We start from the raw sequence: 21,752 nt of genomic DNA, 5'->3' as shown, positions 1-21,752 counted from the left end.
GTGATGCAGTACAAAATTATCCTGGGATGCAGCCGGTTGTTGCATTTTATCTTTTGGTTCGCTTTTTAACCCTCCCAATCGACCGCTAACTCTTAACTGCATAGGCCTAAAAGTTGGCTTAGAACCCCAAAAAAAAAAAAAAAACAGCGAGAAAAGAAAGGCATCGTAATGCTACAATTATTGTCACCTGGAGCACCAACTTAATTAATCAACTCGTATCCATGGAATGAGCACACGCATTCGTAGATAAAATAGTCTAAATTCACTGAAAAAAAAAAAAAAACTCACGTAAAAATATGATAAAGAACATGGCTCACTGAATTTCTTTTTCATCCATAACAAATCCAACATTTCTGAAAGTTCAACGGCATTCCGGCCAAACATCTTAAAAGTTCAACGGCATTCCAAACATCTTATTTATATCATCCATGGCCTCCTTTGTAAACACAGTTGGCTCAAACAGATCATGCTCTCTTGATGTTCCGGCCAAGTTTGGCTGCAGCTGAACTTCCTGGTCTTCTAGGTCATCATCGACAAGTATTGAAAACCCACCAAAATCTCTTTCATGCTCTGGGGCTTTGTCCTGCCTTTTCGATCTCTTGCTCCGTACAAAATCCATAGGTTTCCCAAACATGTTATTTATGTCCTCCATAGCTTCCTTCAAGTTGATTGTGGGGTCTACTAACCCATGGTGGCAAACATTTTCAACTTCTGGCTCATCTAAAATAGTTGACCCAACAAACCTACAAACAACTGTGTCCTCTCTAAACTTTGACTGAGTCGAGCCCTCTACATTCTGATCGTCAGAACCTTCAGATGCAAAATCATTTGGACTAGGAAACACAAAAGCATTTCCACGCAAAGCAGAAGAGATGGACCCTTCTGTCTTATTTAGAACATCACGCTGCTCAATGTTATCCTTTTCCTCATTTTTCTCTTTAACTTCACTACCTTCTTCATCATCAACATAGATTTTTAGTGACTCCTGATCAGACTGGCAAGTACCTTCTACCTTTGGTTGGCTTGTGCGTGATCTCCAACCAACTGGAACTGCCTCTATAGGTTCTCGAAACATGCTATTAATGGCACGCATGGCCTCCTTCATGTTTATTGTGGGATCTACTAGCCCATGATGGCAAGCATCTTCAGCTTCAGACTTTCCAACAATGACAGTGTCTACGAACTTCAGTTCCTCTGACTCTCTTTCAGTAATTACTTGATGCTTAGAGATACCTCCAGGTGCAATCGTTCCAACAAATTCCTTCTTCGCAGACAGATCTTGATCTGTTCTAACGTTACAATAATTTTCTGAAACCCTAGTATAATTAGGTTCCATTAATGGCTTCAGCCTCAGAGGACTTTCCTCTAAAATCTTCTTATGAGGTTGATGATCATCAGGGAGTGTTACAGGTAAAGCTCTGTCATGCCGGCTTCTTGTAAGCATATCCTCAACTCTGCATATATTTTCATTATTTTCTTCAGTTTTACTTACATTTGGATAAATGCTACTGGCAGATACCAGTCTTTTGGCAGCTTTTCCTTCTTGGCGCTGCAAGACATCTGCTCATAGTTAGATAACCAAGGACCCTCACTAATATTTAACACAGCCCATATACAAAGGCTATATAAAGCACTACCAGGGTCCTCTTGTTCTTGTATCTCTCCATGCGGTGAAGGAACTGCTCATATGATTTCTGCAATTCATCAACAGGCTCTGCAAAGCTGCTCGACAGTCAATTTAACCGTGAATACAACTATTTCCCAAGCTTTCACCAAATAATATAAATATATTCATTAAATGGTTTATTCACCATTTTTTATTCCATGATTGGGGGGGGGGGGGGGCTAAGGTTCAACAGTTCTAGCAGCACGAGAATTAGTCAATACGAGGAAAAGTCTTTATATTAACAAGATATTAGCGCAAGGACCCACTCGACATTGAAACATTGTTATAATAAGTTCAAGATATTAGCTCTCCAAAACAGATTTATCCGTGGACGTGTCCTGTACTTTAGAGATTGATTGAAAAGCCTCTCTGTTGCAAGCTGGCATTCATAGTCTCCCATACTTACATTACGCTTGTGAAGGTTTTTTCCAGTAGTCCAAGACACATGGGCAATATTCCAAAAAAACCAAATTACATATAAATGATTAGAACCCTGAACATGGTTAAAATTCAAACTTATTGAACATTGAGCAAAGCAAGGACACCAAGGCCTTTGGAGCAAGCATCTACGCATAGTATCTAAAACTAGAACACTTAGGTTACGTATTGCTGTTTCAAAGTCCAGAGCACTCACTAATTTGACGCCAGCCACATTACAAAAGAATTAATACTCATTCTAATACCACTAAGGATGGAGGCTCCATAGTCCTTAAATTATTCCCATGTGGTTTCACCTGTAATAGGTCCTGGTTTGAATCCGAATATGTATTCGCTTTACACTACTGGTATAAGCTGCCTAAATATTCGTTGAATTCCCTAATGCGGCTAGAGTTTAAGTTATTGCTCAAACTCGACTTGAGGGAGCGTCTGTAGCTTCCCGCCGTCTACGTCTTTATTGTTTTGTTATTGACAGAAAGGTTTTGTTCTTGACGGAAAGGTGTTACTGTGGTCACGTCTAGGTAGGGAGGCTAACTGCCTCCTCCTACCCCTTGTACTCAGGGAAAAAAAAAAAATTCATTCAAATGCGATGAACACCCAAAAAAGTTGAAAAATCAAAATGTAGAAGAAAACTTACTTCTGCACACCCAAATGGTACATTTTCTCCGCCTCCTCAAATTTCTTGATCTTCTCGAAGTATAGAGCATATGCCTGGTAGAACAAGGACCGCTTTGTCCCGATGTGGTTCGCCTCCATGGTCCTCAGAAGTGCTCTCGGATCGTCCACAAAATCCATCTACTCACAAAGCATATTTAAACAGATAACTAAAGTTGGCTACCTAAAAAAGTACTTCAAAAGCATAAGATTCCAAACTTGATATTAACAGTCTTCTATTTTTCGCCGGAATCAAACAACGGTTGCATAAATAAACAGAAATTGAAGGACCTAGAACCAAAGTCCTCGACAAAATAATCAAAATAGATATGGGTTTTATCAGTTACCAACTGTAACCAGACGCGGAGGTACCGCAAGTCATTTCTGTAACGCCGATCGGACTCGAAGGTCTGCGCGCACTTCTGCAAAAACCTGGGGAGCTTCTCCTTGAGAAGTTGAGAAGGCAGCGATTCTTTCATCTTTCGGATCCCTCTAGAGGCAAATACACAAAATCCAAACAATAAAATAATAATAATAATAATAATAATAATAATAATAAACAAAAGAAAGGGAGAGACCCAAGCCAATGAAGCGAATGTAAAAGCACAGGGAGAGAAATGGGGGTATACCGGATCCAAGGGAGAAGAGGATCTTTGCCAGAGTATGTTTTGATGTCTGAGATCAAGGAGGAGAAGAGGTCGGGGGTGGTGCTGCTGGCCATGGTTTAGGGGCAGAGTTGGAGAGAGATAGAGAGAGAGCCTTTGGGTAGCCGTGGTGGTGGACTCGCCTGGAGCCAAGACACCAATTTGAATTTGCGGTCGGGTGCGTAAAGAGCATTCCCCTTGGTTCCCAACCTTTTTTTTCCTATAATTTGATGAAAAATTTAACGAATCCCTCAAAATCGTCCTCCATCCAAATCTTTATTTTAAGGAAAATATTTATAGGATAAATAGTAATTTTTCATATTTGAGGAATTATTATTCATCTTCTAAATCATTTTTATCAATATTTTATTCATTTTAATTAAATTAATTCTTTTTTCAATCATCTATACTTTCATACTCATATTTATTATAGTTTTAAATAATAATTTTAAAAATAATTTAAATAACTACGAAAATATAAAATTAAAAAAATTTAAATTTTTATTTAAAATATTAACTAGTATAATAGTTCAAAATATAAGAAAAAAATATTAAGTAACTAAATTTGTAAATGGAAGTGAGATAAAAAAATAATAAAGAGAGAATAGAGAAAATAGAAAATAGATAGAGAATGAGATGTAGAAGATTTTTGAAAGATGAGTAAGATTTAAGAAAATTTTTTAAGAAATGTACTTTTTAACTAAATTATAATAAATTTTATGGGAAACAATGAGAATGCTCTAAGGGTTTTGGTGGGGGGGGGGGAGGGGTTAAAGCATTTGTTTTTGGGAAATTTCTTGACTCATCTTATCTCATTTGATTATTATAATTTTTTCAAATTTTTATACAAAATAAAATAAACAATTCAACTTTTTTAAATTATAAAACAAAATAATATTAAAAATATATATTCTAACAATATGTTATTCAACTTTTTAATTTTAATCTTAACTCATCTCATCTGTGAAAACAAATGTAATCATTTTACTATCACTTTATTACTCTTAGGGTATTTGTTTTTTATTTTCTTTTAAGTATTTTTTTATATCTTTAATCATTAAGAACAAATTTAAAAAATATACAATTTTATTAATAGTCAATTTCTTAATCATTAAATAAAATAAATACTAAAAATAAAAATAAAAATTTAAAAATAGTAGCAGAATGGTAGTAGAAGAGGGATAAGTCTATCGTTCTTCTAAAGCATTGGTATAACTATATGGAAATGTAAAATCACGTGTATTAACTTTGTCATTTAAGAAAAATTCTCACATTAAATTTTGCATTTTTTAGTAAAAATAATAATAAAATAATATTTTATTATTATTACTTTTTTTTTTTTCTAAAATTAATTAATTTTTATATATTTTACAATTAGCATCAACTACATAAGATATGTGAAAGAGAGTGGGAGGAGAGAGAACAAATCAATAAAATAATATTTGCAGAGTGAACAATTCATTTGCAAATATGTATTAATACGGTTCATTGCTATAAAAATATTTACATATACATAATTCAATATAGTCAATTTAATGTTCTAATTATATAAATATGTGTTTACATTTACGTATAGATAAACCAATACTAATAAAAATTGAGTTAATGGGAACTATATATGATCGTACCTCGATATAATTCGCATCAGTAACGTATTAAAGTTCGATTATCTACATTTGCAAATATGTATTAATACGGTTCATTGTTATAAAAATATTTACATATATATAATTCAATATAGTCAATTTAATAGCTTAATTATGCAAATATGTGTTTGCATTTACATATAGATAAACCAATACCAATAAAAGTTGAGTTAATGGGGATTGTATATGATCGTACCATTTTGTCGGTTTGTATTCACAATCTATCTCAACTCATTTCATTACTATTTATCAATTTTAACTCACAAATTTTAATACTATTCATAACTTATCTCACTATTATTCACAACTCATCTCAACTCATATTTGAATTCAAGAAACAACTTAGTCTTAACTATTGGCATTTATACACATATTGCGTGTTTTGTTCCAATGTTGTTCGTAAAACTTTTGAAACAATTGTTTCTTTCTTTTTTTTTTTTTTTTTTTTTTTTTTTTTTCAAATCAACACCTCACGCACTCTTTAATAACTCCTTCTTTATACTCGATAGGGTGGAAGAAAATCTGTACACATAAAAAACTTATAATTTTTTATTCATCATTCTTTTATTATAAATAATAATAAAAGATAAAATATAAAAACAAATGAATGGTATAGAAAAAAGATCAAATATATCTAAATGTGGGATTCTATATATTGAATTATATGAAACGATGATCTAGTCTATTTCAAAAATAGTAATGACTGACATACAATTCTTTTAATAATTTTTTACATAACTATATTTTAAATTGAAACAATTAAAAGCATAACGAGAGAGGAAAAGAAATAATCCGATAGCTTTTTAGAGCATTGACATTGAATTAGCCAAATACTTTTTTCATCTTTAAATTTAATAAATATCATTCATATTTGCTCTACATTGAATTAACTAAATTGTTTTCATCCAAACTATAAGCTACAGTAAATCTATTATTCTTTTCAAATATGAAAAGAATTATAACAAGTCTAAAAGTATTTTTTGAGATTATTATATTATAAATATGAGATTTTTATTTATATGAGATTTTATCATCTATATACATATGAGATTATTATATTATAGATTGTTAGATTGTGAAAATGAAAATGAATATGATTGTTAGAGGTTATTGAAGATTATAAAAATAAAATATAAATTAATTAAAAAAATATAAATAATAAAAAATAATAATAATTTATTATTATAGAGAGTGTGATGACTAATTCAATGTAGACTTCAAGTTTTGAATAATTAGCTAAAAGTGAAAAAGTTACATATTAATCAAAATTTAAAGAATAGGATGACCAATCTAATGCTAATGCTCGCTTTGGCTTTTTAAAATCCAACATTTTTCACCTGTTGAACTTGACACTCGTATTATATTCTATTTTCAATCAAAAATCCTCTTTTTTTTTTTTTTTCATCTACATTTCTGTCTATCTTTAGACGGAACAATTATGTCACGCAACATTATTATTTATTGTATGTTTTATAATCTCTTTGGCTGTATTATTTTTTTTATCATATGGTTTGTCATCTTTAATCACATATAACACAATTTAAGTCGTTAGATATTGAGATGTGATACTACTTAAAGTACGCAAATAACTTAATATATCACACACACATATATATAACTGTAAATAATAAAATCTAAGAAGAAGAAAATAATTTCTTCCCCTGTTGATGTCGTCACATTTCTATCATTTATACGTTTTATTCAACAATGTTAAACTTCATATTTTCAAATAATATAAATCAATAAAAAGTTGAACTGATTTTATATCAATTATCAAAACAAAAGATTGCTTAAAATATATTTATATTTTAAATAAATATAAATATATACAGAAATCATCTTATTTCATCACATCATTATAATTTTTTTAAATTTCTATATAAAATATAATAAATAATTAAACTTTTCAAATTTAAAAATAATAATAATATTATAATAATATTTTATTTAATTAATTTAAAATTATCTCATTTCATCTCTTAATAAAAAAAAAAAAAAAGAAAACTGAATGAACAATAACATTTGTATTAAAAAAAAAAACACTTGAAGTACAGTTAAAAACTTAAAAAACCGAGAGAGAGAGAGAGAGAGAGAGAGAAAATCAATCCAATTACAGACTGCCGTTAAATCCTAATATCAATGGCACTACCCCGCAACTGTCACCACTATTCGACGCAATTCACCGCCGCCGCTCCCAACTCTCTCGCCGTCTCTCTCTAATCGCGCGGAATGGAAAACTCTGTCGAGGAAAAACAAACACGAACCCTGCCAAACCCTAAACCCGACCAAGATGAACACCTAGACCCTTCAGATGCCAAGGAAGATGAAAACGACGTCGTGGACGACGACGAAGAAGAGGACGAAGATGAAGTAGAGGAGCAAGAACCGCCATCGAAGCCCCTATCCCGAGAGGCCCAACTACGCGCCCATAAATCTAAAATGGAGGACCTCTTCCTCCGAATGCAGAACGAGAAGGTCAATCTCCGAGTCCACGACGTGTTGATCAAGGGCAACACCAAGACCAAGGAGTGGCTCATCGAGGCCGAGCTGGAGGGCTTGAAGAGTGCCACCACGCTGCAAGGGCTGCTCGAGGCGGCCGGGATTGCCAATGCGAGGCTTCAGCAGTTCGATATTTTCGATTCCGTTAGGGTCACGCTCGATTCGGGCCCGCCGGAACTTCCCGGGACCGCTAACGTCATTGTAGAGGTCGTCGAGACCAACAACCCTCTCTCTGGGGAGTGCGGCGCTTACATGAAGACCACGGTACGGTATCTTTTTCTGCGTTTCGATGTTTTTATTAAGGTTAGGGTTTTCATTTTCTGATGAATGAGTTCGCGATGTGCCTGGTTGCTGAAATTCTGGAGGAAGTTGGAAAATAAATTTACATTTTGCACACGCACACATCTACCTGTCCACACAAGCACATGTATGTATGTATGTATGCACGTACATACGCACGTCTGTCTAGTCTAGGGATGTAAATGTTTTTTGGGAAAGATGCACATGTGTTGTTAGTTGGTTATCTATATAGACATACCGATGACACAATTGCATTCGCATTTCAAAAACTTACATATATTTATTTGGACTTCAGATTGTTTATGGAGGCTTTAATAGCATGGTTATGTTATCATCGGGAAAGATGCACGTGTTTGTTAAGTTGGTTATCTATATAGACATGCCGATGACACAATTGCATTTGCATTTCAAAAACCTACATATATTCATTGGCACTTCTGATTGTTTATGGAGGCATTAATAGCATGGTCATGGTAGTGAATTCTCCAACCAGGCCAATGATATTAGTGTACATGAATGTATGAGGATGCTACATGTCATATCATCTTTGAACTTTTACAATGCTTTTGCAGGCTAGATCTTGGACCGTTGAAGGTTCTCTCAAGTATAAAAACTGGTTCGGTCATGGGGATGTTTGGGATGGGTCAGTGGCATATGGTCCTAACCAAACATCAGAGGTCAGTGCTGGTGTGTTTTTGCCCAGATTCAAAGGATTGTTAACTCCTGTGCTGGTACGAGTATCCTTGCTATCCCAAGATTGGCAAGAGTTCTCTTCTTATAAAGAACGACTGCTGGGCCTTTCTCTTGGATTGCTTTCCACCAGGCACCATGACTTAGTATACAACCTTGGATGGCGTACCTTAACGGATCCATCAAAAATGTCATCCAGGTCGGTAAGGAGGCAGCTTGGACATAGTTTGCTTTCATCTTTAAAGTACACATTTAAGATTGACAGGAGGAATTCACCCGTGAGGCCTATTAAAGGATATGCTTTTGTTTCTACCACTCAAGTAGGTGGCCTTGCACCAGATCACAGGAGCTTGCGGTTTTTGCGTCAGGTTTATTGCTGATCTTGTGTTTTTGCTTTTGGTTTTCCTTATAATTTTCCAAGTTTATTTAAAAAAACATTTATTAGCTTATGTGTTTAATTTTCATATAAAGCATAATGACCCGTTTTGAGTCTATCTGATTAATATATATGCACTTTTTTTTCTCCGTAGTTTACACATACGTCAATGCAATCAGTTTAAGTAGTAGGTACTTATAATCCAAGTAAACATAGCCTGCCAAATGGGAATTACTATTGCATTGGGACTTTCCAGTTTTATGAGTTTGGGGAGCCTGATTTCCCTTTCAATATAAATCCATGATTACGTGAAGAGTAGATGGAATGAAGTGTGTGTGGGGGAATGCACAAATGTGATGGACCATAATTTCAGATGATTGGCTATTGTGATGCCCCATATTGAGTGCTAAGGGTAGGTGGTGTATGAGATCCCACATTGCTTGAGAATGATAAGTTTTTGTTCTTTATAATGGGTTCAATGGAGCTCCAATTGTATCGTTGACTAGTCCTTTTGGAGTATTGGCCTAGATGTTGTATGTGGGTCTCAATTGGAACGTTACAAATGGTATTAGAGCCTATCCAACCAGAAATGTGGGACTTGAGCCATGTCACCTACAACGGATAGGCCTAATGAGGACATCGGGAATTTAAGGGGGAAGATTGTGACACCCCATACTGAGTGATAAGGGTAGGTGGTGTATGATATCTCACATTGCTTGAGAATGAGAAGTTCTTGCTCTTTATAACGGGCTCGATGGGGTTCCAATTGTATCATTGACTAGTCATTTGGAGTATAGGCCCAGACTTGGGCCTCCCTTGAGACGTTACAGCTATAGATTGAATTGGGAATAAATTCTTGTAGAATGAGATTGCTATTCTTTTTCGCTAATGAAAAGAGCTGTTTGTATGCATGGGTGTTCTATTATGATATAAAAATGATTATGTAATAGAAAAAATTACTGACTATTGGTTTAAGACTCCGACTTTTCACAAACTTTATACCATCTTGAAGCTAGTCACCTGCTCACAGAGGATATTCAAGTTAATCATTGATTTTTGGTTCATCATATCTACCCCGATATGATATATGCTTCCAGTTTATTGATTTATTATTTTGGTAGCTTTTTCTGGATCTTAAATTTGAGGTTGATATAACTTCATCTAGTCATGTCCAATATACTCTCTATATAATTTCTCTGGGATTTTTTTTTTCTCTCTTTAACAGGAGTTAGATCTTCGTTATGCTGTACCCTTTGGCTTTTATCATGCTGCACTCAACTTTGGGATCTCTGGTGGTGTTATATTTCCATGTGGCCGTGGATTTTTGGACAAGCCATCGCCCTTGCCTGAAAGATTCTTCCTAGGGGGTGATTTCTCTCCAATTTGCACTTTGGGAGGCCCAACAACTGTGTGGGGATTTAAGACAAGGGGATTGGGACCTACAGAGCCGCGAAGGCAAATTAAAGATAAACCTAGTGATGAGAATTCTGATTTTCCTGGAAGGGATTTTCTTGGAGGAGACCTTGCTGTTACTGCTTTTGCAGACCTTTCTTTTGATCTTCCAATTAAGTGGTTAAGAGACCGAGGAATCCATGGGCACATTTTTGCTGGTGCTGGAAACCTTGCTAAACTGACAGAGAATGAGTTTTGGAATTTCTCTTTTCGTAAGTTCCTAGAGTCATTCCGAAGCTCTGTAGGAGTTGGGATTGTTGTCCCCACAAAACTTTTCCGCCTAGAGGTCAGCTCTCTGTCCTGATTTTCTTTATCTTAAAAGAAAGCAATCAAGTAATAATCGGGGCTGTGTGATATTATTGAGGAAGGAAATTCATATATGATGTGCTGAGTGTTCTGGACACTTCTTTTAGATTTCTGATTTACACCTACTTAAAGAAAAAAGAAAAACAAGATTTCTGATTTGCACCCATGGTACTGCCTGGATGCTATATGCAGCCCCTACTAGATCGTGTGCTGTAAGCAAATTTGTGATGAATTGACTTGTCATCTCTAAGCAGGAAACAAAGTTGAGATGCAAAATATTTAGCTTATTCTCAAACTTTTAACAGGACACTTCTCTTTGGATTTATGAAGTGATTAGACTGAATTTCTTAAAGCAGATTTAGTTAGGGAAGTTTCTAGCATTTGATTATGTTGATTTTGTAAAAGTGACCTGATTTATGTGGGTGTGAGGCACGCCGCATGCTCTCTCTCCCTGAGGTTCTCTGTAGAACTCACTCAACTCTGCTGTCTGTGTTTATGAATGTTAAGAAATAAAGATAAAGATGGGTGGAGAGAAAAAAAACTTGAAGTTTTCCCTTAGAACTCCCTCAACTCTGCTGTCTCTGTGATATTGGTTGTTTCAGCAAATTTTTTGTTCCTCCTGGAAACAGGTATTATTTCATTGTAACCGGGATGTGATTGCATAGGTTCCTGCTCATCTATTTTGCTGCTCAGTTTAGCAAGACTACTTTCTCGGGTTTCTAAACTAACATGGCTTGCTGTTTTTGTCAGGGCAACTTCTATTACATAGTCAAGCAACATGATCATGACCGTGGCAAGACTGGCTTTCGGTTTAGCTTCTCTGCTCCATCGTAGAATCTGGAAGTTCTTCCAGGAACACTGAGGTGACGCACAGAAGGATGAGATTCAGGTACTCAAAAAAAAGTTTTTTCCTAAAAATTTTTTATTGTTTGACAACTCTCAGTTTGGACTGGGAATGTTATTTGTACTTTGAAATCTAGACTTGAAGTCCAGAAAGCATGGTATTTCTGAAATTGAGGAAAATAAAGTTTCAGGTGTTGGCATAGATTTGGTTGCCCCATAACAGGGGGGTTGACAAAACAGCGGAATGGTCTCCCGTTGAACATTTAATCTCACTGTTACCTGTATGTCTGTCAATATCATGGCGAGTTTTAAAATATGCACTTTCGTAGTTACAGTTCCCATCATCTAGGCCTAACGTTCGTTGTTTCTCTTCTTGTGGAAATTGTTATCGCTTAGGTTTCTACATTACCCTTCATGTTAATTTCACGCTGCAGTTACCACAGGTCCACAGCATCAGGGGCTTGCACTTATATCTATATATATATATATATATATATATATATATGTTTGAGTGCAGTTCTTTTGTGTACATTGGCTATGGCTATTTCATTCGTATCAATAAATTTACTCTTAAAAAAAAAAGAAATGTTTGAGCTCAAAATAAATCTACTGATTATAGGGAAAAAAAATTAGAATTTGCTTTTTGAATTTAACTTGGAACTTTTCATTAATGATTACTCTTTACTACCAAAGATATTGGATGAGAATAAGGTGATGTTGAAGAATTTCAAACCGTGTGAAATTCTAGAATTCTCATGATGGTTTTTTTTCTTCTTTTAAAATTCAAAGCATTAAATTCTTCAATTTCGAAATCATTCTATAAGCTGCCATACTTCGTTATAAATTAATTTCTAACTTATTGTTATGAGATTAATATAGTAAAAAAAAGAAAGAAAAAGAGATTCATCTAGTAAAACAACATTAATATGAATTAACCATCTCAAATGAATACAAATTAAAAGTTTTGTAACTAGATTTTCATGAATTTCATAATCTTATCAAACGAACAGGTAGAGGTTACCAATCTCCTTTTCATCTTCTTCGCAGTAACGATCAATTTCCATGGCCAGAGTGATTACAAAAAGAAGACAACAAATTATTGATATTCTGTCCCCCAAAATTACTGCGGGAAAAGGGCTAGCTGGGTCCGGATTATGAAAAAAAGTTAGACCCGCAATAATCAGCCCAGCCCATCCCATCCCAGTAGATGGGTTATTTCGAAAACCTTAACCACACGTTTCCTATAAAGAAAATATTGCGACAAAAAAACCCACCAATCTCCAGGGCGGAGAGTCCGAGATGATTGGGTTTTATCTTTTTTAGGATGGATGGACACACACAACCAGACAATTTTATAGATCCTCTCTCTCTCGTCCCTGTGCGCGTGTGAGAGATATAGCAGAGTATATGCTTCCGCCTTCCGGTATCTCCGTCTTATCCCACTCGGTGCACTCACTTCATCTCTCGAAATTCCTCCCTCTCTCTCTCTCTCTCTCTCGTGAATGAAGAATGGCGCTGAACTTAACTCCCATTACGCTGCGCAACCAGCTCTTCCTCTTCTCCTTCAACTCCAAATCTTCTCCTAATTCTCGCCTTTCCTTCAACTCCAACTATTACCACTCCCTCCACCTCCCTAAACCCCTCTTCCCTTTTTCTTCTTTGCCGTCTTCACCGTCGTCATGGCTCTGTCATATCCCGCGTGTCACCACCGCCCCGGTTGAGTACGCGCCTCCAGCTCCCGACTTCGATTTCTCCCATGAAATCGCTCGCCTAAATATCCTCCGGTCCAGGCTCTCCGCCTCGAAGAACCTCAACGAGAAGCACTCGGTGGTTGACAAAGACGCCACAGTCAAACAATTCTTGGGTACGAACCAGAACGACGGGTTCTCTACTGTTTTGGCGTCACTCAATTTGGACTCTTACGAGTTGTTTCTGGTGAAGTGCTTGGTCGCGGCAGGGCAGGAGCACGTCCTCAGTTTCGGGTCTCAACCGGTCCAGAGCGAGTCGGAGTTGGCACGGAGCTCGTTGAAGAGCGCGCTTTATGCGCTTGTGGAGATGATTGACAAATTAGACGTGGACAGGGTTGGTGGTAATGGCGGTGTGGGCAAAAATATTAGTTTCGCTTTGAATTATGAAGAAATTGAGGCAATTAAGAAGCTCCTGAAGACTCTCGGGGAGATTGAACAGTTCTATGATTGCATTGGAGGAATTATTGGGTGAGTTCTCTTATTCTTCCTTTTTCATTTTTTTTTCATTTGTCATTTGTTTGCTTTTTCCTAGAACTTTTTTGCCTCGTCCTTTCTTGTGTGTGTGTTATGAGTTTTGGAATTGAACGTACTTGGTTTTTAGGTAATTGGTAAGTCATACAGAAGCAAGGGAAAGCAATGGCTGTTGTTGATAATATTACTACAGGTTTAAGAATTTGTTGTGTTTTTGTGAATGGGGAGTTGGACCAGCTGTACTGTTTTATGACGAATATACAAATGGATATGTGTGTGTTGGGCAAACTTCAAGCTTTCTAAGATGTTTGTGATTAGAGCGAATGAATAACTTTTCTGCAGTTTCCGATTTGATGCCCTGTTTGTTTCCATGAATAATGATTGAAGTCACAAATAATGAAAAGGGTCCGAATTTCTGATTTAACTAGATGTCTTTGACACCATAACCCTGCATTTCAGGAAATTACTCAAAGACAACTAGTAACGGAAGAAATGCCAATTTTTGCCCCTTTAATTTAAGTAAATAAAATAGTCAGTATTTTGATAACTTTTTTTCAATTGATCAATTGAGCACGTGCCGCAGATATCAGATCACAGTGCTGGAACTTCTAGCCCGATCATGTAAAAGGCAGGCTACAAACTGGTCCCAGACCAGAACTGAGTCAAAGGAATGCCAATTCTTGGAAATTCATGCTCCTAGTGGACTTGACCTTTCTCAGAGTACGGAATATGCATCTCAAGCAGCTATATGGGGAATTGAGGTTAGTACTTTCCATTCAAAGAGCATTGCTTACTTAATACAAGAGATGTGTCTCAGATTGTCTTGAACTATAAGATCTTATCCTTTTTAGGGTTTGTCAGACCTAGGTGAAATTTATCCCTTGGGAGGCTCTGCAGACAGGCTTGGCTTGGTTGATCCTGACACAGGTGAATGTCTTCCTGCTGCAATGCTTCCTTATTGTGGGAGGACTTTATTGGAAGGTCTTATAAGAGATCTTCAGGTATAAGTTCTCTGTTTGCCAAGCCTCAAAACATTTGTTTATGCATATGATTCTTGACCCAAAAAAAAGAAGAAGAAGAAGAGAGGAATGAGCTATTACTGAAATTATTAATTTTGGATGAAGAAATTATGTACACCTTATTTTTGTTTGTTTCAAATGCAAGGCTAGAGAGTTCCTATACTTCAAGTTGTATGGAAAACAATGCATCACCCCGGTTGCAATGATGACAAGTTCTGCCAAGAACAACCATGAACGCATAACTTCTCTTTGTGAAAGACTTGGATGGTTTGGAAGAGGCCGATCAAGCTTTAAACTTTTTGAACAGGTTTTATGTTTGAAACCATGAGGATATCTTCTTCCATGTGCTTCTCTAATATATTCTGCTGTTTGAATGATGAATGCTATTGTTCATTCAAATATATAATGTGAATTGCCAGCCACTTGTTCCTACTGTTGGTGCGGAGGATGGGAAATGGTTGGTTGCCAAACCATTCACGCCTGTGTGCAAACCTGGTGGTCATGGTGTATTATGGAAGCTTGCTTATGACAAAGGCATCTTCAAATGGTTTTATGAACATGGAAGAAAAGCTGCTACTGTCCGACAAGTCAGGTCAACCATAAATACTATGATTAATATATTAAAGTCCAGTATTATTCAACAGTTGCAAACTTTTAAAATTGGGAAGCCAGACTCTGGACGTTACATATCTTCTGGTGACCTTGCAGTAACGTGGTCGCTGCTACAGATTTGACACTTTTGGCATTGGCGGGAATTGGTTTGCACCATGGAAAGGTAGGCTTCTATTTTTTCAGACAATCATATCATTCTCTTTGGTGCCTCTAACTAATGATAGCTAGGTGCAACCTTTTGGTCTTCTCAGTAGTGTGAGGCTGTGGGGCTTATCTTGCATGTCAAATTCACTTAGTTTATGTGATAAGTCAACTTACAACTTTTTTAATTTTGATGCCAGTCGAAACAATTGCTTACTCATGCCGTACACATTCTGACACATTTTTATGGACAAATATTGACTCAAGTCATGCATAAATCATCATTTACCCTGAATGAACCAAATTTTGCATATGCTAATTTGTTTACAGCCATATGCCTGTAGTTAAAATAATTTCTGTTTTTTTCATGATTTTTCATGTATGTTATAATTTTTTTACATTTTCGATTAAAAATCGTTCAGTTGAATAATACTCTAGAACATGTCTGGCATAATTGCATGTAATACTTTCTTTTTTGTTCATGTTTTTTCATGTATGTTATAATTTTTCTGCATTTTTTTTTAATAATACTGCACTTATAAAAAAAAAAATTCGATTAAAAATCATTCAGTTGAATGATATTCTAGAACATGTCTGGCATAATTGCATGTGACCATGCCATATTGTATAGCATCGCATTGTGTTAGGGACTGAAGAGAGGAAAGTAACTAAACAGTCGTAAATTTTTATGTTCAGAAACTTGTATTTTTAGAATACAATAATAAACTATGATGTTGTGTATTTCCCTCTTCATATGGACGTGTTTTGTTGATTTTGTGGAGACCACTGCATTGGTAAAATGAATGCAGACCAAGCCTTCTTGTGCTTTTGCTTATATTCGTAACATTGTTACAGAAACTGGGGTTTGCTTCATGTGAGCGGCAATTGGGAGCTACAGAAGGAATTAATGTCCTAATTGAGAAGAAAAATCTTGATGGGAGGTGGACCTATGGTTTGTCATGCATCGAGTACACAGAGTTTGACAAATTTGGAATAACAAATGGACCTCTTGCTCCTGAAAGGTAAACTTTTATTTATTTTTGAGGGTTTAGAATTCATTGTCTTTGGTGTACTTTGCTCTAATTGAACATTATGACTCTAGATGCTTTGTATGTTGTATATCATTTTTTCCATATCAGCTTATACTTTATACTTATCCATCAAATGACACTGTCTGTTCCTCTAATATGTTGATGCTGATTTGGTCTTGCCTGTATCTTGTCAGGCATCTTATTTTATTTGGCATCAATTAAGATACATTTGTTTTGGAGTTGTTTATCAGTTTGAATCATGAAATTATAGATTTTTTGGCCATTCAACTCTTCCACCACTTCTTGTTTTTGGGGGGAGGGTGGGTATGGTAGCATATGTTTTTAGCAAAGGACTCTCGCCGTGTACTTAATATCAACCATGTTCTCCATATTCAAGTTTGCAGGCAAGATTTCCTGCCAATACAAACATCTTATACGTGGATTTACATTCTGCGGAGTTGGTCGGATCGAGTGAAAATGAAAATAGTTTACCAGGCATGGTGCTGAATATAAAAAAGCCAGTTGTATATGTTGATCATTTTGGAAGACAGCAGAGGTATACTTTTGGTCTAAAATCTTTTTATTGTTTATATATTTCTGAGTACTGGTGTTCGGCATGAACATTTCTTAAATGTGCATCCTGGAATATATCTAGCCAAATGGCAAATGTCCAAATTATGGTTGAGGGAAATTACCTTTCCATTACTGTTTAATACTATGGTATGATAACCATCATATAGACAGTTTTGTGAAGATGGAGAACTTTAGTGTTTATAAAGCTATGCCATCTTTGTGTAAATGCCTCCACCTCTCTATATCTTATGCTTCACACCTACTTTCGGTAGATATGAATCTCAATGCAGATTGATGTTCAAATCCAAGTCTGTGGCAGCCATGTATGATGGCTGTCATATTTGGAAGTGAAGTACTATAGGTGTCTAAACATTGGTCTTGGATAGCATAGTCAAACAATGCATAGTTTGAAACGTAAACTTGCATATTCTGAAATTCGAAGGATGAAGGGAATCTGGAATCATGTTCAAAATGCTAACATGAAGTGAAAAGAAGCAAAATCATGGGCTGGTTAGGATTGGAGAAGTACATTCTTGGTTCAAGGTCTGTAATTGGAGAAAATTAATTGGTTTATGCTGTATTTGGCATTGTATTATACCTTGATCTCATGCTTTTATCTTCAGCATTACTTGTCAGTTGATGTCGATAAACTTGTCAGTTTTCAATATTTCTTATTATATCTCGTTGAAGAGTCAGCTATTATCGTTTGTGACATCTTTCCAGAATATTTTGCTTTCTATGCAATTATAATATGGCCCATTGTGTTTGTTATGACTGATATTACACTAAGTGCACTTATTAAAATGAAAGAGATTACACCGGGGGCTAACCCCATTTTACTTTTGATGTGGTAGTGTCTCTGGTGGCAGGCTGGAATGCACAATGCAAAATATTGCTGACAGCTTTTTCAGTACAAGTTCATCCCGTTGTTATGACAGAGTGGAAGGTAAATCATTGTTAATTTCATGTTTGAAATTTGTGACTTATCATTTCCTTTCTATTTTTAATATCTTATGTGCCTATAAATTACTATCTTGACTACATTATCGGCAGATAATCTGGATACGTTTATTGTGTATAATGAACGAAGACGGGTTACATCATCTGCTAAGAGGAAAAGAAAACATGCAGACAAGTCTTTACACCAGGTCTTACTTTTCTTATCATGAAAAATTGCCATGTTTTCACGGCATGGTGAACTTCCACCCATACTTTAAAAGTTCTTTAGATGTTTTTTTACCAAAACCAAAGCTTAATCCTTGCCATTGATGGATGGCATAGACTAGTAATTGAACCTGAGGAGTTATCTCAGTGTTGAATGTGTTTATTCTAATTTTGCACTTGCAAAAAGAAAAACATTTAATTTGCATGCAGACTCCAGATGGTTCACTTTTGGATATACTACGAAATGCCTGCAACCTTCTTTCCAACTGTGATATTAGGCTTCCTGAGGTAAATTCTCATGAATCTTCTGGATCAATAAGTGAAGCTTTTTTGTCTATTGGTTTGAGTGGAGTGTCATTGCATCAACTCTGCCACTATGAATTATTTGCTTCATATTCACTACCTTGATCTTGTTGGTGAATTTCATTTTATTGGTCCGTTAAAATTGTCTGTTTTCTTTTTTACCATGTTGCAGATTAAAGGTAATGATGTATATGTTGATTCTGGACCACCCTTTCTCCTCCTCCTACACCCTGCTCTTGGGCCACTTTGGGAGGTCACAAGACAAAAAGTAAGCTTATGACACTCGCTGTTGTGTTGATGGATCAGATCTCTCTCTCTCTCTCTGTGTCCCCCTGTGCCATTCTTTGCGAAGAAACTGAAAATGTGTAAAATGTTAACTAGAATGTGTATGGCAATATGAACCCAGTAGAAACTTCGTGGCTGGTTGTTTGCGGCATTCATTCATTTCTTGTAGTAAATATAAAGTTCACCATCTATGTGAAATATGCTTCTTTTCAGTGCATGCTGTAATAATTGAGAGCTTATTCTGCATTCTATTGGTAACTAAGTATGAATAAAGCACTCAACAGCTGAAGCAACAAAGATGATTAAATATGATTTCGAACTCTTCACTTTCTCAGTTTCATGGAGGTTCCATATCCAAGGGCTCTGAGCTACAAATAGAGGTTGCAGAGTTTTTGTGGAGAAATGTTCAGGTTCTTATATTCAACTAAATAATAAATTGAATAATTCTGGATTATCATTTTTTGAGCTGACCTTAGTTTCTCTACCTCAGCTTGACGGAAGTCTGATCATTGTGGCTGAACATGTTATGGGCTCAATGAGGATTGATGAAAGTGATGAACCTATCCTACAGTATGGGCAGAGGTAGCATGATGTCTGCATTCTTTTATTTATCCATTTATTTTTAAAAGAATAATAGCTACCCAATTATGAGCATGTTCATTGGCTAGGTGTGGAAGATGTAAATTACAGAACGTAAAGGTACTAAATAAGGGGATCGACTGGAATTCGGGAAACAATGAATACTGGAAGCATGATGTGCAGCGGCTCGAGACATTTAAGGTCACACTGTATGGAAATGCTGAATTTGAGGCGACTGATGTTGTCTTAGAGGTTAGCTTTATGTGTGATTTGTAGAGATCTTCATGGTAGGATATATAAATTCTTCAAATATTATGGACGACATCTCGCACCATACAAAATACCAATGTTTTACACTACAAGGACCAGGTCTTACACATAATATTGTGGCAAGAAAAATAATAATTCGGTTGAACAGGACATTGCTAATTATTTTCATAGATGATTTGTGTTCAGTGGAAGTTTTTCTAGTTGCACCCATTTCTGAAGCTAGCAACTGTTTCTACGTCATATCACTAAGATTAATTACATTGGAAGCTTCTTTGCTGTTGCTTTGGATGCAGGGAAATCATGTATTTGAAGTTCCAAATGGCTACAAAATGAAGATTGAACCAGGAAGACCAGGTTTGTAGATTTCTAAAACTTGCTGTAGCACAAGTACTTTGCATGTTAATTTCAAGATTTTTGTGTCCGACCAGAGCTTCGTACAAATTATATGCCCTTTCACCGTCAGCCTCAACCACTCTAATAGGGAATGTGAATATCTGAAGAACATAGATCTGAAATCCCAAATATAGATACACAAATCCTTTCGTTGAGATGCTGATTAACACATGATCAATTCATTTCTGGTTTTCCTTGACACTCAGGTTTATCAGTCCAGCTGGACCCTATTGAACCGAGCATTATGGATAGTGGAAGTTGGTTCTGGAACTACAAGATAAAAGGCTCGCACATTCAGCTGGAATTGGTAGAGTTATAAATTACTAACCGGTACTTTAATTACCAACATCAGGTGAATCTTGATTCACAGATGGTCTTAGATTGCATCCTCATAATATCAACCAGTTCGGATTTGATTGGCTGAACAAAAGTTAAGCCATTATCCCCACTGTCATATTTCTTGTAGTGGTATAGCCTTAGAGTCCTAAGAAATCCATAGTTTTCCGGCTGCTGCTCTCTTAACTCTGTAAAAGGAAACCAAAAATTAATTAATTATTCTTGTTGGAGCTACTCATGTCAGTAATGTAAAAAGCATGAGTTCAAGCAATGGAAGTTATATTTGTGACTTCATCCACGTAGTTCTGTAAAATGTATTCTGAGATTATCCTTTTGACTCAGATCATTAAATTTAACCGATTGCAATGAGTTTTGTTTTAGAATCCAAATTAGTGGGGAGGTGGGATGCAGATATTTTTCATCAAAGGTTCAAAACGATTGACCACTGTCACGAGATCAGCTATGGTGATAAACCGGCCTTGTGTACTTCATACATAAGCTTGGAAATTAGATTGAGCAATTGGTGGGAGTACTAGCCAATATGAGCTTGGTATCTGTAAGAAAGAAAAGAACGATTTGCTTTAAAAGAAAGTAGTTACTTCAGTTACAAGAACTGTTGTGCAAACTGCCAGATGGTTGGTAAATGACTTTGGTCTTTAGCTCGAGTACAAAAGAGCTTGATTGATGTATACAAATTTCAGATGAATGAAAATTTTATGCTAGAATCTTCCAGATAAAACAAGTTCCTCTCTGCTTCTTGAGAAACCTTCTTCCTTTGTTATTCTGTTCTCCGTTCTTCTTTCTCTCAACTTAAGCGATTGTTTCCACTTGGTCCGCATTTGTGGATGGAGTCCTGTACGGTGGGTCTCGAGGACGCGTTCCGTACTTTTTGAGGAGGAAATCACATTCACAAAAAAGGTGGTCGAGGGGCATCCTTGCCCCCGGAGAGGCTGCTCCCCGAAGATAAAATTAAATTCCCAGAGTCGAATCCTCTCGAGTACCAATTAAGAACTCTGTGGAACAGGTGCAGGCACTTTTGGTCATGAATTTTTGGTTTGGACGTAAAAAGTTGAAACTGTAGCTTGGTTTGTTCTAGAGCAATTCAGCCTGATACGTTTAAAAAAAAAAAAAGATGAAACCATTCGCATTTTCGTTGAGTTGGTTAAATGCATCTTTAAAATTTAGTTAATGTCATACTTGTTTTACATTTGTCTATTCTATTTAAATTCAATCTCTACATTAGATTAGCCATCTACTCTCTATATAATAATAAAATATTAATAATAATAATTTTTGATTTAATTTATTTATAT

At 35.9% G+C, this 21,752-nt stretch overlaps 3 protein-coding genes across 6 annotated transcripts; 2 read left to right on the top strand and 1 right to left on the bottom strand.

Annotated features, from left to right (window-relative positions):
- Positions 1-297: 297 nt before the first annotated feature.
- LOC121244228 (probable inactive serine/threonine-protein kinase bub1) lies at positions 298-3,570 on the bottom strand. Its single transcript, XM_041142251.1, has 5 exons — positions 3,388-3,570; positions 3,106-3,250; positions 2,742-2,899; positions 1,638-1,722; positions 298-1,549 (listed from the first exon to the last, which is right to left on the bottom strand). Exons 1-5 carry the CDS (start codon positions 3,477-3,479, stop codon positions 386-388), a joined length of 1,644 nt encoding a protein of 547 aa, XP_040998185.1. The 5' UTR covers positions 3,480-3,570; the 3' UTR covers positions 298-385.
- Positions 3,571-7,157: 3,587 nt separating this feature from the next.
- Positions 7,158-12,692, top strand: LOC121245938 (sorting and assembly machinery component 50 homolog B-like). Of its 3 annotated transcripts, none has more exons than XR_005937022.1 (5): positions 7,158-7,811; positions 8,420-8,905; positions 10,139-10,651; positions 11,422-11,560; positions 12,562-12,692. XR_005937022.1 is itself a non-coding variant. In XM_041143866.1 (4 exons), the coding sequence occupies exons 1-4, from the start codon at positions 7,278-7,280 to the stop codon at positions 11,503-11,505; spliced, it is 1,617 nt and encodes a 538-aa protein (XP_040999800.1). In that variant the 5' UTR covers positions 7,158-7,277; the 3' UTR covers positions 11,506-11,716. The 3 variants fall into 3 exon arrangements, 1 of the variants encoding a protein (XP_040999800.1); XR_005937021.1 differs by lacking the exon at positions 12,562-12,692 and adding an exon at positions 11,949-12,095; XM_041143866.1 differs by lacking the exon at positions 12,562-12,692 and having other exon boundaries at positions 11,422-11,716.
- A 182-nt stretch (positions 12,693-12,874) lies between these two features.
- On the top strand, positions 12,875-21,178 carry LOC121245937 (UTP--glucose-1-phosphate uridylyltransferase 3, chloroplastic). Of its 2 annotated transcripts, XM_041143864.1 has the most exons (17): positions 12,875-13,730; positions 14,317-14,494; positions 14,585-14,734; positions 14,898-15,059; positions 15,172-15,344; positions 15,461-15,527; positions 16,361-16,527; positions 16,934-17,092; positions 17,964-18,055; positions 18,163-18,257; positions 18,484-18,561; positions 18,749-18,844; positions 19,197-19,271; positions 19,352-19,443; positions 19,530-19,692; positions 20,004-20,064; positions 20,310-21,178. In XM_041143864.1, exons 1-17 carry the CDS (start codon positions 13,024-13,026, stop codon positions 20,420-20,422), a joined length of 2,628 nt encoding a protein of 875 aa, XP_040999798.1. In that variant the 5' UTR covers positions 12,875-13,023; the 3' UTR covers positions 20,423-21,178. The 2 variants fall into 2 exon arrangements, with proteins under 2 accessions (XP_040999798.1, XP_040999799.1); XM_041143865.1 differs by lacking the exon at positions 14,585-14,734.
- Positions 21,179-21,752: the final 574 nt, after the last annotated feature.

Source organism: Juglans microcarpa x Juglans regia, chromosome 1S, assembly GCF_004785595.1.
Source record: "Juglans microcarpa x Juglans regia isolate MS1-56 chromosome 1S, Jm3101_v1.0, whole genome shotgun sequence".
Lineage (NCBI taxonomy): Eukaryota > Viridiplantae > Streptophyta > Magnoliopsida > Fagales > Juglandaceae > Juglans > Juglans microcarpa x Juglans regia.
Note: the sequence above shows the minus strand (reverse complement) of the source record. Positions and strands in the feature narration are given on the sequence as shown.

Excerpts from the sequence above, each read along its gene's own strand:
- LOC121244228 (XM_041142251.1), bottom strand. The coding sequence starts at position 3,479 with ATGGCCAGCAGCACCACCCCCGACCTCTTCTCCTCCTTGATCTCAGAC. Across the intron at positions 2,900-3,105 it reads TCCGCGTCTGGTTACAGTTG|ATGGATTTTGTGGACGATCC; the intron begins GTAACTGATAAA and ends CTTTGTGAGTAG. Across the intron at positions 1,723-2,741 it reads TACCATTTGGGTGTGCAGAA|CTTTGCAGAGCCTGTTGATG; the intron begins GTAAGTTTTCTT and ends ACTGTCGAGCAG.
- LOC121245938 (XM_041143866.1), top strand. The coding sequence starts at position 7,278 with ATGGAAAACTCTGTCGAGGAAAAACAAACACGAACCCTGCCAAACCCT. Across the intron at positions 7,812-8,419 it reads GCGCTTACATGAAGACCACG|GCTAGATCTTGGACCGTTGA; the intron begins GTACGGTATCTT and ends ATGCTTTTGCAG. Across the intron at positions 8,906-10,138 it reads GCTTGCGGTTTTTGCGTCAG|GAGTTAGATCTTCGTTATGC; the intron begins GTTTATTGCTGA and ends TCTCTTTAACAG.
- LOC121245937 (XM_041143864.1), top strand. The coding sequence starts at position 13,024 with ATGGCGCTGAACTTAACTCCCATTACGCTGCGCAACCAGCTCTTCCTC. Across the intron at positions 14,735-14,897 it reads GTCTTATAAGAGATCTTCAG|GCTAGAGAGTTCCTATACTT; the intron begins GTATAAGTTCTC and ends TTCAAATGCAAG. Across the intron at positions 18,258-18,483 it reads CAGACAAGTCTTTACACCAG|ACTCCAGATGGTTCACTTTT; the intron begins GTCTTACTTTTC and ends ATTTGCATGCAG.